General features: G+C 37.0%; 1 protein-coding gene across 3 annotated transcripts in view; it reads left to right on the top strand.

The window, feature by feature from the left end:
- Positions 1–18,660, top strand: part of LOC120636128 (GRB10-interacting GYF protein 2) — an 85,240-nt gene that overhangs the window by 25,307 nt on the left and 41,273 nt on the right. For all 3 annotated transcript variants that reach the window (XM_039907431.1, XM_039907432.1, XM_039907433.1), the window contains 11 exons: positions 529–644; positions 1,185–1,302; positions 3,713–3,822; positions 4,745–4,884; positions 6,334–6,547; positions 7,269–7,428; positions 7,884–8,374; positions 9,208–9,389; positions 10,750–10,950; positions 13,705–13,857; positions 14,522–14,614. In XM_039907431.1, coding sequence (XP_039763365.1) covers positions 529–644; positions 1,185–1,302; positions 3,713–3,822; positions 4,745–4,884; positions 6,334–6,547; positions 7,269–7,428; positions 7,884–8,374; positions 9,208–9,389; positions 10,750–10,950; positions 13,705–13,857; positions 14,522–14,614 — 1,978 coding nt within the window. The remainder of the gene's footprint in view (positions 1–528; positions 645–1,184; positions 1,303–3,712; positions 3,823–4,744; positions 4,885–6,333; positions 6,548–7,268; positions 7,429–7,883; positions 8,375–9,207; positions 9,390–10,749; positions 10,951–13,704; positions 13,858–14,521; positions 14,615–18,660) is intronic.

Genomic DNA, 18,660 nt, shown 5'->3' on the forward strand with positions numbered 1-18,660 from the left:
AAATTTAAATTTTAACTTAAATTGTACTATATAGAATAAGTCAGTTTATGAATATCCTATAACAGATCACTGCTGGATTAAAGTCCTTTCCCAACTGGAGGTTTTGTCCATAAACACCAGGCTCGGCTGACTGGTTAGTCATCGCAGTTGATGGTAGTAGGAGACAGAGGACGCTGGTGCAACCGTGAGAATGGGAGGGTTGATTGCAATTGTATTCTGATCTGCCGTTACCACACGGCACTTCTTTGGTATTTATGTATACAAATACACAAATTTTGGTATTTATGTATATCTATCAACACTCTTGGCACTATCCCGTTCTCTTGCTGTAAGTCCTTTCTACAAAGGTTGCCTGTAAGAGATTGCTTGCAGCAATAAGGCCGCCTTTGCATGTCTACATTGTGTACTGTATACTCCTTACTGTTTCTTTTTCTGTATGTTATACGTGCAATAAAGTGCTTCTTCTTCTTCTTCTAGTCTATAGGTACCAGTCTATAGGTATCCCACTATATTTTTTTTTGTCCACAGACGTCCAAACAATCACACAAATTGGCGGCAAACATCGCGCGATGAAGGGGACGAATGGCGGAATAATTTAGAAAACCCCGGAAGACCGCATACGCGCTCGAATGCAGACAAGTGGGGTAAGTCTTCACCATCAGCGACGTCCACTTATGGACTGGACCCTTCACAGTCCTGTACAGTTGCTATTCTAGGGATCCAAGACGTCTAAAGGTCTCTGTTACCTACATTGTGTACTGTAACTCGACCTCTGTTATCATATGTGTCGTCCCAACGTGCGTTCAAGCGTGACCGGGAAAATACAACGTCGCCATATTGCGGATAAAAATTGAACTTTTTTTTTCTATACACTTTGTCAACAGTTTTTATTTTCCTGGACAGGATTTGCTCAGGTTTTGACAGAACTAAAGAGATACTCACTACAATCTCATTTTTTGTTTTATTGTATTCCGCGACTTCCGCGCGCGCGCCTGCTTTATTGCTTCATTGTGCTGAACGTTATCTCCGACTTTTTTTATTTTTTCACTCTGCTCCTAAGGACCGTACTCGTAGCGTGATGCTAAAACCACAGGACTGTTAAATGCAAAAACTATTTTTGAAATTTTATATTTTTATATATTTATGTGTATAGATACATAGATAATAGTTGCACTGTTTTACAGATCGAGACTGGAGCGAGGGCGATCGGAGAACAAATCAGGATCGCCCGCAGCCCTGGAGCGCTTCTCGTCGAAGTTGGGTCGGCGGGGACAACAATAATGAGGAAAATTTACCGGAATGGTAAGTCTCTCTACGAATTCACCTCACTCACATCTAAGAGTAGACGGAAGAGATGTTTTAGTGGGATAAACTCTCCTTTGCGGACTTTATATTAACGAGTTAGCAATTAAGAGCTGGTGTATTCCAGGCAAGCTTCACCTAAGTCTTGACTTCAGCAACTATAAACATAATTATATAACATAAGAACATTTAACGATACTGATAATGTAAGTGATACTGTCCCTTAATTCAAGGAAAGACCAAAAGATGACTTCTTTCACCAGTACATTGATTAATCGTGCCTAAATCGTAAATAGAAGTATTATAAATTAATTTCTATATTTTATTTTTCATAGTTTCTGTTGTATGTTAAGTTTTAGTGGGGAACTCTATTTTTTTTTTGTGGTGAACTCAATAGTTTTAGTCTCTAAACAAAATATTTTAGGACTTTTTGGTACTGTTGGTGCCTAAATTAATAAAAAATAAAATAAAGCTTAATTTATACAGAATAGTATTTGCATTTTAGTTGGTATAAAATTTAACATCGATATTGGTTTTTTTCATATAAAAAAAAAAAATTCAAATCAAATTAAATGCACTTTATTGTACACCAAATCCTCACATCAACCGATAGACGTCCACAGCTGGACATAGGTCTTTTGTAGGGAGTTCCAAGTTCCACGATTCTGAGCCGCTTGGATCCAACGGCTACCTGCGACGCGCTTAATGTCGTCTGTCCACCTCGTTGGGGGTCGACCAACGCTGCGCTTACCAGTACGGGGCTGCCATTCCAGCACCTTGGGACCACAACTTCCATCCTATCTCCGAACTATGTGCCCGGCCCATTGCCACTTAAGCTTCGCGACTCGTTGAGCTATGTCGGTAACTTTGGTTCTTCTATGAATCTCCACATTTCTGATTCGATCGCGTAGAGATACTCCGAGCATAGCTCTCTCCATCGCCCGCTGAGTGACTCTAAGCCTTCTTATGAGGCCCATAGTTAACGACCATGTTTCAGAGCCATAGGTCATCACTGGCAACGAAGACTTTCGTCTTCAGGCACTGAGGGATTTTTGACGAAAAGATGGCACGAAGTTTCCCGAACGCTGCCCATCCGAGTTGGATTCGGCGGTTCACCTCCTTCTCGAAATTGGACCTACCTAACTGGATCGTGTGTCCTAGGTATACGTATTCGCAGTGGCGTGCACTGGGTTTCCTACCAGGGTATGCATACAGCAGGAAAAAACGGCTTAAATTCTCCTCCTATACGAGTTATATATCAATTTCAGGGTATGCAGTGCTTTTGTGCATGTATGAAGTGCACGCCACTGCGTATTCGTCAACAATTTCGAGTGCAGTGTTCTCAACGATTACTGGTTGAAGCGGAACATAAGCATTAGACATAATCTTCGTCTTGCTCATGTTCATTCGTAGGCCAACCTGTTGAGAAGCTCTGCTGAGGCCATTGAGCATCGTATTTAGGTCTCCCAGAGTCTCTGCCATTATGACTACATCGTCGGCAAGCCGAAGTTGAGTGATGTACTCGCCGTTAATGTTGATGCCAAGTCCGTTCCAATCCAGAAGCTTAAAGACGTCCTCCAACGCAGCGGTAAATAGTTTCGGGGAGATAACATCTCCCTGTCGCACGCCTCGCTGCAATTGGATTGGTCTCGTAGTCTGATCCTGTATACGAACTGACATAGTGGCGTTTTTGTACAAACACTGCAACACTTGGATATACCGGTAGTCAATTCGGCATCTCTGCAGTGACCTAAACACAGCCCAAGTTTCCACCGAATCAAAGGCTTTTTCATAGTCCACAAACGCTAAGCAAAGTGGCCGGTTATACTCTTCAGTCTTCTGTATAACCTGCCGCAGCGTATGAATGTGGTCTATGGTACTAAAGCCCTTACGGAAACCGGCTTGTTCGGGAGGCTGGAAGTCATCAAACCTACGAGCGAGACGATTCGTAATGACTCTCGAAAACAGCTTGTAGACATGACTCAGCAGCGAGATGGGTCTGTAATTCTTCAACAAGGTATTATCACCTTTTTTGAAGAACAGAACCACCACATTCCTGTGCCATGCCTCTGGCGTTGTGCCTTGGTGAATAACGGAATCAAACAATCGCTGAAGGACTTTCAGTATCGGTTTTACACCAAATACAAAGCATTAAAAAAAAAACACAATTAAAATAAAGAAGAAAAGGCACAATTAAAAGCGATCTCTACCAGTCAACCTATCAAATCAAATTGAGTACATGAAGTTAAGAAGAAGGGTTAGGGTTTACACAAAATAATACTTAAATAATAAACATAAATTACAATAATTAAATAAATAATAATAATAAATTTAATTACTTCATATACGTACACATGTAATATAAAAAATATAATATTTATATACAATAAATATAATATCTTGTTATCAGGGCAATGGACAGTGCAGAACCGGGCGCAGGGACGTTTGACGCCTCAGGCGCATTCCACGGTTACAGCAACGATGACTCGAACTTACCTAAATCGCAGGAAACTAATCACCGTGAGTTTTTTTTTTTTTAATAAGTGAATCCCAATTTTTTTACTTCCAAACCAATAAAATAAACCGGCTACGTGCTTTTCAGACTGCACAGCCAATCTTGCTTATAAAAAGTTCTCAACTTGCAAAACAATTGTAAAGAAAAAGCTGTAATGAATAACAAATAATTATGACTATAAAATTTAATTTTTTTAAACGCTGCAGAGTTTTAGCCCTTGACTGCTATAGTCAAAGGTGGTGGCGGGATAACTAACCTGTTTGGGGTATAATATTTTTAGGGTCCCTTGTTTTTTTTTATACTAACTGCAATCTCAAGTAGTGATAATTGATGATGCAGTCTACCATTTGGCTTCTACGTTGCATCCAAAATTGCAACTGTACGGTAACTAGCTACGGTCACAGCCTCCCATTAGACAAGATTGAAATTTTTAATTTCCTAATAGGCCCCGCCAGAGATCGAACCATGGACCTTAAAATAAGCGTACACAGTGGCGTGCACTTCATACACGCACAAAAGCCCAATTATTTTATATGACTCATATTGGAGGGGATTTTTTTTCCATTTTAGGCCATGTACCTGCTTTATGCATACCCTGGTCAAAAGCACGCAACTGAGCATACATAGTGGCAAAGGCAAATGATTTTGAAACCAATGGCGTTAAATACAGCTACAAAAGAGAATCGCTGGTTATAAATTGCTCTTATAGGGTTTCAGTGTCTGAGTGTTTATGTGTATATTATAAGTATTTAATTCATAAAACTATTCATCAATCTTAGTACCCATAACACAAGCTACGCTTACTTTGGGGCTAGATGGAGATGTGTAGATTGTCGTAGTATATTTATATAGTTATTGAGATTTTATTATGTTACATACAAATAACCATTTTATTGTGTTAAGTAAAATTTTTATCGTTGTTTCCAGCTTTAACACGCTCGCACACACACGGCAGTTTTGCTCGGGGTAAAGGCCCCGAAGAGGGCTCAGACGAATGGTGGGCATCCGATAAAGCCAAGAAACTCTCACCGAAAAGATTCAATGCGGACGAACGAAAACCAAAAAAGGTACTGTAATATTAATTTTAATATCATGATCTTAAATCTAATTCGATTGCAATTGCATTCGATATTCTTGGTCTATTTCTGGTTCTGTTCGATTTTCTGGGGCCAAAAGTTGTTCTCTCCTGCAGTGAAATTTCCAATGCCAGCCCGAAGAAATAAAAGTTTCTAGTTGCAGTTATAATAAATCAATCAATCCTAACCGTATTCGGTCACAGCGACTGTTTTCGGATTCCGGCTGAGAGCGTCGCTGGTGAGCTCTAAAATGACTCTCATAACCTGATTCAGTGCATTCGCTACACGTCAACACACCGGCAATATAGTTATATGTTACGACCGCTGGTAGTCGGGCTTAGCTCATCGCGTTTAGCATCAACCTCCTTAAGTTGTCTCAAGATACAACTTCTACAACTCAGTTATACCTAAGTTGTGGTAAGAATAGTTGCAAACCTACAACCTGTATCTGATAACACATGTTTTGGAACGCAATGCTGTAGTTTTAGAGTGTGTTATGAGATTTTCAAACTAACAAACATTAGTATGTCATTAGCTATTCACTGCAGTCTAACCCGGTGGTAGATGATGACGCAGTCTAAGATAGTAGCAGGCTAAGCTTTTAAGACCTTGGCAGTTACCTATACCTATTCCCGTAGTCTGTTTCTATGCAGCGTTTTACAGGAAAGCCGAATTGCTTCGAGGCATGTCTCTGTGGGTAGGATGGTAACTAGACACTTCTGAACTATAGTAGCTAAATTTGAACATGAAGCAAACATAAATTTGCAGTGGAATATACTAAACTACTTAAAATAAGTAATTCATTGAAAGGAAATTGTATACAATTTTACAATAAACTATCAGTAGATATCTTAGAGATGTCTCTGAAAAAGTTCAAAGTAAACGTAAACTTATTGAAAAGTCCTATTATAGTATTGATATATGACACAGGAGTGAGTTGATGGCGATAACTAAATTCCTCAACTTAAAACTAAAGCTACGAGGATTCCAAACGCGCCCTGGTATAAGAAGAAGCTCTCAACAAAATTAGCCGGTTTTTTTTTATGTTATCACCATCTCATATTGTCTTTTAAAACTAATTAAAAAGCAACCTGGTTAGAGCAATAAATTACACCCAAGCATTTTTAAAGATTGTTTGTATTGGGTTTTCCATTAAAGAATTTTCACTACTGGAGTTAGAGGAAGAGGAAATCAAACCATCACTGGTAATAGTCAGAATATTTTTATGATAATATTCGTTAAAGCCCACCAGCCCGTATTGGAGCAGCATAGTGGGTCTATACTCTAAAGCTTCTCACCCATGCCACAGGAAGCCGCCTGTGCCCAGCAGTGGAATGGCAATAGGCAGAGGGTCTGTATAATATATTGGTTTATGGCCCGCTTACCATAATGAAGAAATGATAAATTCAATCAATGACCTAAACCGTATTTCTATTACAGCCACCAAGTCCCGCATTAACCGATCCCAAACCCGGCACAAGCTACTCGCAACAGGCAGCCGGTAACAACGATAATGACCCAGAGAAGTCTTTCGATAATGAGTCGGAAACGAATAATAACAACAATAAACTAACTGACGATCAGAAAAGCAGTGGACCTGTCCAAAAGTTCATCGACTCAAACACTTTTGGAGCTATGGCACGCTCGGAGACCGGTAGGACACTTTACTTTAATAACTTCTTCTGACCTACATACACCTACACTGGCTGTGCTTTTTGCAACGTGTAACGGAATTGCGAAATACTGTTTAAGGGTGCATAAGTATATCTCATAAGGAGTCACCCTGTTAAAATATTAAATGAAAAGAAGCATATTTATTTTTCCATACAAACTAATTCAAAAATTCTAAGTTATTACTTATGACAACCCTATTGAAGATAAAAGATCTACACGTGCATAGTACCTACGCTACGCGACACGTGCCTTATAATGTGACAGGAGTCACTTGATTTTACTTTTGCATGAGATTTTAGGGCTGTATCTGATTTCTGCCAGTAAAAACTATGGCAATGGTTTACTCAAAAACTATTAGCGTTTCGGTTTTACAGATAAGTCTCAGACAATAAATAATGTACCCGTACAGCCTCTGAAGTATTATTTCGGTTTTCATTTACACATTGTGTAACCCAAATGGCAACTGGAATTTTGTCCTAACTTAGACGCCACATTGATAGTATGTCGTACTCTGAAAGTTCTAAAAGTAATAAAAAATCAACATTTATAAGTGATTAAAAGTTGCAGGAATGTAATTTTTTCGGTAGTCAAATATATAAAAATTGCAATAACTATTATTAAAAATACAACTCGACCAATTAAATCAATTGTTTTGTTAAACTTTTTCCTCTGCTTAAATTCATAGTAAATCTTTGTTTTAGGTTTCACAGATTCAAAGGATGAACGGGGCAGTTACCAGTCGGTTATGATCAACCCAGTGAACGACCTTCGTCAGAAGCATCAGAGCATAGGAATGTCTAATGATCGACAGCGATGTAACTCAGGGGTGTTCTATCAAATGCTACACGGAATACCAATGAAGTGAGTAACATTACCTGTTATAACTAATAGTATGAATGCGAAAGTGTGTTTGTTTGCTTCACGCTCTAACTAAGCAAACAATCAACATGACTATTGGTATAGTCAAAGTCGCAGTCAATTTGATTTTAATATTTGAAACAGAAGCCTAGAGCGTTCTTGCTTGTTCTGTTGAGCTTGCTGCTCGGATGTATCTTCAAAGCATTCTTATGTTCTTGCAATGAGCATTTGTTCAGCTGATTTAAGCATTTGTCAAAGAATTCTAGTTCTTAGTTCTTAATCTTGACCGTTGTTATTTTGGTGTTAACGTTTTTTTAAACTAAAAGATCAAGAAAGAATGCTCTTTTCCAGCTCTGGCTCTTTGTTCAGTGTAAATGCAACTTAAGAGGAAGCCTACAAGAAACTTAGCCAGGTTTTGGTCTTTCCACCCATATAATAAACATAATAATTGTTTGCAGAGACGGCAACCAGTTGGACGATGAAGCAATCCTTGATGAGCTGCTGGATATGACGCTAACCGATTCTGACCTTCCGTCCTCTAACATACAAACGCACCAAGGGCTCCAGGCAGCTGGCAACGCCAGCTCCGTGATACCACAGCACCACATCCAGATTCCGCCGCCGAATCTGCAAATGCCGCCGCCGAACCTACAAATGCCTCCACCTAACATCCAAGTTCCGCCGCCGAACCTCCAAATGCCACCACCTAACATGCAAATGGGGATGCCGAGTCCCGGGATGAACACGCAGGCTATGCTGAGTAATGCAGCGTTAACCCCCGGGATGACCTCCGTGATGGCACCCGGGATGGCTCCCGGGATAGCCCCTGGGATAGCCCCCGGGCTGAACACCGGCGCGACTATGGTGACGGCGAGGCAAGCACCGCAAATGCAGAGCATTGGAATCCACAATCAAGCCCTCAACACAGCTTTGGGATTAACTGTCGGAGGTAAGTGTTTAGTTTGCCTACAAGTGCTGTACAAGTTAGCCCTTGACTGCAATGTTAAGTAGTGGTAAGAGATGCAGTCTAATAATCGATTTTTTTAACCAGAGAAAATTCAGATATTATAAATTAAAAAATTAAATGGTTGCATCAGAATTACGGTACCCACTATAAAGGCCAGTTTGTTTGTTTATTTTTGTTAATACTTATTAATATGTATGTACATATTACTTATTATTTCTGCAATAAAGTAGGTAGAAAATGGCTTCAATCTTACTGCTTGAAGGCATTTTCTACCAGTCTAACCTATGGCGTTGGGTTTTAGTTTGGTTAATGTGCGACAGGGTTTTAATACTTGTGCGTAGATAAAGAAGACTTTAAAGGTAAAAATGACAACAAAAAAAAAAAAAACAAGAACTGAAGAGATGTGAGATTTTTAACTATGTATATAGAATATTGAAAACTAAAGAAAAATATAATAAATACTTATCATAAATATAATACAAAATAATTCAACACACAAAATAATTCAACACATACAAAATAAAGATTAAATAAACCACAAATTAATAATATAATACATACTATGAAAACCTAATTTACAATAACAGGCTTCTTGGGTTAAGAACCCAAGCTTTTATTTTATGTAAAATTGTTTTGTGGTGATAAATGTTTTCATTATTTTTTATTTAAGACAAACAATGTCTTTTTGTCATTGATCTGCCACTGAGTAGGTACAGTTATTATAGCACCAGACTGTGGCACGACTTTCATATGATGCAACTGGTCCCTTTACTTTAAAATATATGACGATAATTAATATAATGATAACTTATTAGGTAACAACGGCATAGCGATGCCAATGGAAGGATCTTTACCGCCGGTGATGCAAAACTCACAAAGGAACATGGCAACAGCGATGCATTCCAGGCAGGTTATGGGAGCATTTAACTCGGATAATATTCAGATGCCACTTAACGTCGCCACGAATTCACTCTTCATGGACCATACCAATCCACCGGTAAGCCAATTTTTTTAATATCCAACGAGGTCTTTACTACACATTACAAAGTAATGCAGAAAGAGAAGAAACATCAAACAAAATAATTCTGCTGTAACTTTTAGATTTTTTTTAATTCCACTACTAGTTAGCCCTTGACCGCAATCTCAGCTGGTGGTAAGTGACGCAGACTAAGATGGTAGCGGGCTTTACCTGTTAGGGAGTACGGTAGTAATACCCTCAATACGCTAAATCGCTTAGCAGCACGTCTTTATCGGTAGTTTGGTAATCAGCCACGGGCCAAAGCCTCCCACCAGACCGGACCAGAGAAAATTTAAAAATTATAAAGTCCCAATTTGCACAGCGCTCACCGTTGAGCCAGGGAGGTCTACAACTAGTTAAGTGATTAGGTAGATTATGATTAACGGTAGTACATCTCATTGTGATGGAGCTTTTACGGGGAAGTACTACCCCAAGCTTATTTCTGCCTCCCAAGTGAAGGAAGAAGGGCGTGGTTTTGAAATAATGAAATTTAACATGAATAGTTAACAAAGGTTATTTTATAATCCCTCTGGATAATGTGCCCGATTATTTGGCAATATATCTTATCTCCATCTCTAGGACGCAAGCATATTTATGCCTAATTACATTGATTGGTAGGTGAGCTGAACGGAAAACTTACAATTTTTTTTTTATTTTTATTATCAACATTGTATTGTACTGTGTGGTAGGCAGATCAGAATCCTAAGATCAGTAGGCAGATCAGACGTACAAGCCTAATAAGGGAATATAACAGAGTAGATGCAGCAGCATCCTTTGTGTTACTACTACCATCTACTGCAATCACATAGCCGTCTTGCCCAAGGTGGTGATTATGGGCACAACCTCGCCCCCCTCCCCGTTGGGAGAGGCCCTTACTCCAGCTGTGGACTTTATTGATAATTGATTAACACAATTTAATATAAGATCTGCACAATTCATTATCGTGATCATCTTAAGCAGTTAACTTATTAATATCATATTGCAGGTGCAGGCCTCATCTCTCATAGAATATCTCTTGTAGGGTTTTAAAACATTTAATTTATTTATTTATTTTACATCTTGTTAGTACAGCAGGGCCAATTACACTAACTAGATAGTACTACCTAATTTATGGATATAAAGACATTATTTTAATATAGTGTACTATAGTGATACTCTGCGAATAATGAAGTAAAAGTCATTCAATATTCTCAGGGTATCTCAACATAATCCTTCCAATCTGCTCCAATACGGGTTCCTATGCTATTTAGTATACTTTGGCTGGAACCTTCCCTTGTATGTTTTTTTTATTTTCGTTATGAACGTAAAGAACTGTGTCTAATTGTAATTTGTTGTACAGCCGCCGATTCCAGCACAAAATGACATACAACTCCAAAATGCACCAGAGCAACAGCAGAGCAATCTATACCCAATAGGCATGCAGCGTTCATCCGTTGAGGAGACTCTTGAGACTCTATACGCTAACATGATGCAAATGAATGTGCAAAATAACCAAACCCCAGAGAATCCTGCCGATCAATGGTTCTATGAGGACCCAGAAGTAAGTTGTTTATATTATTGCATTCCCCCTCAATTTGACTCGTTGGACTGAAATTTCAGCATTTAAATGTCATGAACATTTTCAAAGTATTGTTCAAGTTCGAATCGGTTGCTAATACTTTCGAAAACTTCTTTCAGAATGTTCCCATTTTGTTAACAGATTCTCTAAGCTCTTCACCAATAGCAGCTCAGCGTATATTGAGAGATAATGTTAAAGAGTGCAATGTTTTATTTAATTTTAAACATATATCTGCAATAGATATTGTAAAGAATTTCAGGTTATTAAAGTTGAAAAAAACCGGTGATCTGTGGGGTATGTCGGTGATGGTCATTTCTAACATTATTGACGTTATTGCCCCTTATCTAGCTGTAATTTTTAATGAATGTGTTGATATGGGTATTTTTCCGAACCTAATGAAATGTAGTAAATTAATACCCCTTTTTAAATCCGGTCAGAAAAATGACCTTAACAATTACAGGCCTATTTCAATCTTGCCAACTCTTAGTAAGGTCTTTGAAAAAATTATACTTTATCAACTTTTAAATCATTTTAATGTAAATAACTTACTTCATCCGGAGCAGTACGGCTTCACTAAAGGTCGTAGTACAACGGATGCAGGCGCAAGACTCATAAAGCATATTTACGATGCCTGGGAACGTTCGCAGAATGCCATTGGTGTTTTCTGTGATCTGTCCAAAGCATTCGATTGCGTTGAACACAAAACGTTGTTATTAAAACTAAGCCACTATGGCATCAAAAACGTTGCACTCAATTTAATTGCCTCTTATCTAAGTGATAGAGTTCAAAGGGTATGCGTAAAAGACATAAAGTCTAAGGGATCATCTGCCTTAATGGGTGTCCCACAAGGCTCAATTTTGGGTCCCTTATTGTTTCTGGTGTATATAAATGATCTGCCACACCATGTCAGGGGCACTTGTGAGATTGTACTGTTCGCAGATGATACATCTCTCATTTTTAAGACTGATAGAAACAAAGATAATTTTGACGATGTAAACCGTGCTTTGTCACATGTGTCAGACTGGTTTACTGTTAATAACTTACTTTTAAATGCAAAAAAAACTAAGTGTTTGGAATTTGTTTTGCCTAACGTAAAAAAAAATGATAAAAACATCATAATAAATGGAGAAACACTTGAAATAGAAAACTCCACTGTTTTTCTAGGAGTGACCTTAGATTGTAAGCTACAGTGGGGTACCCATATAGAAAGCCTAGCGAGTAAACTCAGCTCAGCTGCATATGCAATCAGGAAAATTAGACAGCTTACCGATGTTGAAACAGCTAGGCTTGTTTATTTCGCATACTTTCACAGTATTATGTCCTATGGGATCTTGCTGTGGGGAAAAGCTGCAGATATTGAAAGTATATTTATACTACAGAAAAGAGCCGTACGATCAATATATAAACTTGGATCACGCGAATCGCTTCGTGAAAAATTTAAACAAATAGGTATTCTTACAGTAGCTTCGCAATACATTTATAGTAATATAGTCTTTGTGAGGCAAAATATTACTCTTTATAAATCAAAAGCTGAAATTAACAATCGACTTACCAGAAACGGTCATAAATTGGTGATATCTGCATATCGTCTGCGAAAGGTGCAGAACTCCTTTCTTGGGTTGAGTATACGCTTTTACAACATGATTCCTAAGGAAATTCTTGACCTACCAATGCATACATTTAAAAAATGTGTAAAAACGCATCTAGTACAGCGAGGTTACTATACATTTGATGAATTCCTCAATGACAAGGTAGAATGGAAGCAGCCAGCCTCGCTCTCATCTCCCGCAAGATAGCAAAATGATTGTAAATGTTGATGTTGGAAAAGAGCAACTACTGAGTTTCTTGCCGGCTCTTCTCGGTAGAATCTGCTTTCCGAACCGGTGGTAGAGTCACACAAACATGCATACTTGACGTTTCAAAAGTGCTTATAAAGTAGGCCTACTTGAAATAAATGAATTTGAATTTGAATTTGAATTTGAATGTGACATATTGAGAAGAATGTGTGACGCGAGGGCAACGAGTGGTCCTCTCGACTGCCAACACCCTTCTCCATTGCTATTTGGCGGGCTTTAAAGATTATTATCATATCTTAGTGGTTATATCTGGGACGAATGGCTTACATGTTCTCCGACGAATAATTCGGAGAATACAATAATTTCTGAGAAGTTTTACTAGAAAAACCCAATAGCCAATAATTCCTGACCCTCTTTCTTGTTATAATATCTTCGGTTAGCTAACAATACCGCTTGAGTCAAATGGGTCTTAGGAGATATAACAAACTGCTCCGTTACAATTTTTTACAAAAGTCGCGTCATACCGGTCTATAATAATAAAGGGTTATTTTTTGCATAATATGATAGAGATTATAAATTAAACTGCTCTGTTATAATTTTATACAAATATCACACGATACCTGTATATTATTAATGATAAATATTTTTGATAGCAATTAAGATTTGTTTATAATAATTTTTTTGCATAATACTGTGGAGATTATGTTATAACATAAACTGGTCTGTTATAGTTTTATACAAACTTACACTCTGGTACGACTTGAGGTATATAAAGGTTTCTGTTAGCAATATTGTTGGGTTCATAATTGAGTTTTTGCAGAATGCGGTAGTTATTCTGTTTTTTGGTGTCTTAAAACTTTCTTATTTCACTTGCGAGTGATTGTTAGCAAAGCGAGGATTTTTGACTATTTATTTTAATTCGGCCTATTTGTTTTCGCAGAAAGTCGTTCAAGGGCCGTTCACGTCGAAGGAAATGTTTCGTTGGTATGAGGCCGGATTTTTTAGCCCCTCTTTAATGATCCGTAGGGCGACCGAGACCCAAATGCGCCCATTGGGCTCCTATGGTCCCATGGTACCGTTCGCATACTTCATGGTAAGTTATTTTTACCCTACCGTGATTATCTACAAATTAATATTTATTCATAGACCCGGCTTAGTTTTTTGTGGGCTCTATTTAGACCAGGGCGTGTTTGGAACCCTCCTAGCTTTAGTTTTAAGTTAACGAATTCAGGTATCACCATCTATCTAACATTAGTAGTAACATATATGTATGAACGCTTCATAAGTGCCTGTGATAAGGTCTACATGAATAAAACTTATTTGAATTTGTATTAGCTCATGAGATTTAAATTATATATTTTATATATGGTTACCCTTGACGACAAATGTCACTCGGTTGAACTGGACTACATACATTTAGGCATCAGATTGTACACAAGCCCAAAAATAAATTTATTTATTTTTATTTATGAAAAAAAAATATAACAGACAATGGAATAACTGTGTTTCAAATCATAATCATTTGCAAAAATATTTGCAATTGTAGATGTTACATCAAGCAGACAGAACAAAGTATAGCCCATTTAAAGGCATGCAAATTTAAACATTCAATTATATTAGATTAACAATAAATACTTTGTTTTTGTCATTTATTTTTCTACATAAACATATAAAAGTGCTCAATATTCTACTGCATTCATTTTACAATAAATCAACTCCAATTATAATAATTGAAATGGTCTATTGTTACATTACAGGATAATTTGCAAAATTACCGCACTGTACCTATGCCATTCGACCCTCGTACTCTAACAACTCAGGAATTGATCACAGCAAGGGTCAACATTAACGTGAGTAATGCGGACACTTTTGTAATTAAATCAACAAGCAGGAGCGATTTCATCACTTATAAGGTAGAATAATTATTATTCACTCGGGTGTTTGGCTGTATTTGAAATATCAATTGTGCTGGTGCAATCCTTAAACACTTAGTTTCGTCTCGCAAAACTAGAAAATAACGTTTTAATTCTCCATAAATCATATTATAGTAAAATATTGTTTTTGATAGCCATGTTAATGTGATCAAAAACGCCATTTATGTGTTGACCCTTTACCGTCTTGTGACATCACAAGACTAAACCATGTGGTATTGCTATTGACAGAAAGAACTTTATAACTATGGACTTAAAAATCGTAATCGCGTGTGATAGCGTACCATACGGATATCTCGGATGCTTGGAACGCACTTCAATTGTTTTTTGACAAATCCACATATATTGTTTCTTATAACTAGGCATGATATTAAGCGACACTGCACGCTGACTTCACTGAGCGTTTCCGATTACATCAGATCACATTTTTATAGATTTGTTAAGCCATTGCTGCCATGTGACTCCAAACCGAGCGCTAAATATAGCGTCATTTTTATTAGTTTTGAATATTGCGTTAAAGTACTGCTACGGTAAGCTTTAAAATAGCATTAGAAGATGTTAAAAAAACAGCCAAATACCCCACTGAAAAAAATCGAAACTTTGGCTGTTGATTCTTTTACTGGAATAAGAAGTATTCTATGTTTGGCTACAGGATGCTAGCTATCCCTTATTCCAAATTTCGTTTACCCTGTAAGGCCATGCATAGGATATGTAGGCATATTTTTAAAAATACAATCAATGTCCATCTCCAGGATGCAAGTATTTAAGTGGTAAATTTCATCAAGATTGGTGGCCACGTAAGAATTAAAAAGACAAATACTACCATATTTTAAAAATCTTGGATGGATTGTTAAATTTCTGTTCATCTTTAGTGAAAATTTTAGACGAATCATTAAATTTTCAGAATCAGTTTGCAATTATGATCTTTGTTATAAGGGTAGGATTACCCTTTTATCCTCTGTCTAAGAAATGTATGTGGAAATATGGAAAACTATCATCCTGAGCCAAATGGACTTTTTTTTAATAGAATATTAATAATAACTTATGTTTGATCGAGCGGTTAGGAACTTTTTAATACAAAATTTAAAGTCTTAAGGCCATTTTTCATATTTATTTATCATTATTATAAAAAAAAAAAAATATTATATTGCGATTTTATTTCTTTTACTTTCTCACTTATTTATTTTAGTGCAATTGGCAGTTGGTACCGCGACTTTCTTCCGTTTTAGTTTCTAGCTACTCTTACTAATGTAGCCATATGTTGAATGGAGCTCGCTCGGGTGGTGACACCTTGCTCTATACTAAATGAAATTCCGTTGGCTCTGGAGTGTTATTAGAAAAGTTATTAATAAAAAATATATATAAAAGTCTGCCTAAACACAAACTTAAATTAAATTATTGTATCTTAACATTTTGTTGTTTAATAATCTTTGTGATGTTCTAGGAACAAATAATACTTAGTTTAATTAACGAACAGTCATTGAAATCAAAATTACGATATATTAAAGACGCAATCCGGTATGGATTAGATCCTACCGAGAGCCTGAAACCACGGCAAACGGTACACCGAAAGAAGTTACTGTTATTATTGTTTCACACTTTTGCATTATTTTATTGTTTATTAGCTTTTTTTTTTTAAGTTTATCAGTGTTTTAGTTTCTGTGAAATGAAATATTAAGTTGAAATATAAGGGAATGCTGGCGTTGGTTGTATAGATCGAGATGCTGTTTTTAAAGCTCAAGTTCTTCTGTGTTCGACTCCTAGTCAGTGGCCCCTTGGCGAAACTACAGTTTTTTCGATATATTTCGGCTACCTCCCTGTGGTGATTTTAATTACCGGCAAGGCCGATTTGCGAGTATATAATTCTTAATTTCCTCTCATACATTCTGAAGGTACCAACCCTACCCTTCCGGTAAGATGCCGTGAAGTTGAGGGGTATGGGTTTAATATAACTGCCTGAGCCCCAATCAGGTTAGCTCGCTAACATTTTGACTGCATTATCACTTACCACCAGGTTATATTGCGACCAGAGACAAAACCTGAAGTGAAATTAAAAAAAAGCATGGGGCTGGTGATGATTTACACAAGCCTCCATTCTCTGACGTTCTGAGGTTGCTTCGCTTTTTCAGTGTGAGGGAATGAGAGGTGTGCATACGTCACCCGCACCTTGATTGCGAATGAACTGGAGGGGAAAAAATGAGGCGTACTAGATGGGCGACTAAAAAAGTTTTAGTTCCATTGTGCATTGACATTATCTCGATCTACTGTAGACGAACTCGATAATCGTTAAGTGCAAATTATGCAAACTCTCGCTAAGGGCACTGAATAGAAACTTGAGATATCTACTTCATTCATCTTTTAGTTATACTTTGTAATCCTTGTTTTGTTTTATGTTTACTATTCTGCTGTACGCAATTCTGGCCACATTTTTATATGGACTCTGATTCCCTACATTCTTGTGGCATTCAATTTATGGCATTCAAATTGTATGACGTCAACCTTGACAGTTGACGAAAAAAGATGTGTTAAATTTGACGTCGTAAAACGTATTTCAATGTCATACAGAGTCAGGACCCTGTAGCACGCAATGAACATGTATTATTATCCCCGCTCACCATTTACCCTGCATTATCTGTAATTATTTTTTAATCCTTATTTCTCGCATTTAGTCATTGTTTTCATTTGGTATTGTATTTCTTGACACGTTGGTTGTTTCTTGTACATTTTTTTTATAATGTTGTTGCGTATTTTAGGAACAGGAAATCGGCAAAACCGTACAGAATCAGGTAGAAGGACAGACACTGCCGACGGTTATCCGTTATGGTAACGATCAGATCCGATTTGGACTTCAACCGACCACCAGTTTGAAACCGCTGCCTATGGTATTATTATAAAAAAAGTCTTTCGTTGCTGATTTTTATTTTTTACTTTTCTATCTGTCTATGATATCTTTAGTTCTCAGCTTCTCTTACGTTTATCGTTGTTTAGTTATTCTCATTCATTTATATAGGAACCTCCGAGTCGCCCAGACTAGAAACTAAATAAAAGTCGCTAGGAAATCAAACTAAATTTAAATTTCAGAATTTTCTCTTCCCTGGTCTAGAGGGCGGAGTGGTTGACCAACCCACCAGTGCCGCCAAGCGATTTAGCGTTCCGGTACGACACAGCATAGTAACCGATTATCCATGACATTAATTCTGAAGTTATAGTCAGTGTACTTTAATATTATTGAAACGAATTTTATCACTACGCACTTCTTTACTGAAAAAGTTTCAGCTTTGCTTATTGTATGTTATGTTATTACTTTACCACGTAAAGTCATATTTTACTATTATGTCGTAACATATTCTGAGGGCAACCAATCCTAACATACATTACCAGCGAGAACAACGTCTTGCTACAAAACTAATTTTTCTAGAATATTTTACTAGGATCCTAAACGAACATGTCAAAGAAAATAAATATATCAGTATTTTGCGTCTACTCCTTATTTCTTTTTATATAGTATTTGTTCTCTGTTTTAAACAATTTCAATATTGCAAAAATTGTCTTAGTACTCTTTTTAACTTACTTACTTATATTATTTTGTGTTACTTATATTATAACACATTCCTTGTTTTTGAAATTGTCTAATGTTTTAACTATTTATTAGGTAATGAATAATCGAGTCATTTAAGTCCCGTCTAGAATACGTCCCGCCATGCACTATTAAATTTTTTATTTCTTTTTACAAAATTATATTAATTTTTTTATGGAAAAAACGTTTTTTTTTGACATTATGAATGTTGTGACGTTTTTTAGGGATGATAAGAAACAAATGGGTTATTTATAAAAAAAAAGATTCAACTCGAAGAAAGACTCGTTGTTTTTAATCATGTTGCCTATTCTAGGGAAAGAGAACCGATAAAAGCTTTATAAACCAGGCCTACAAACCGATACCGATGCCGATTAAGAGTTCCGATACC

Source organism: Pararge aegeria, chromosome Z (assembly GCF_905163445.1).
Source record: "Pararge aegeria chromosome Z, ilParAegt1.1, whole genome shotgun sequence".
Classification (NCBI taxonomy): Eukaryota; Metazoa; Arthropoda; class Insecta; order Lepidoptera; family Nymphalidae; genus Pararge; species Pararge aegeria.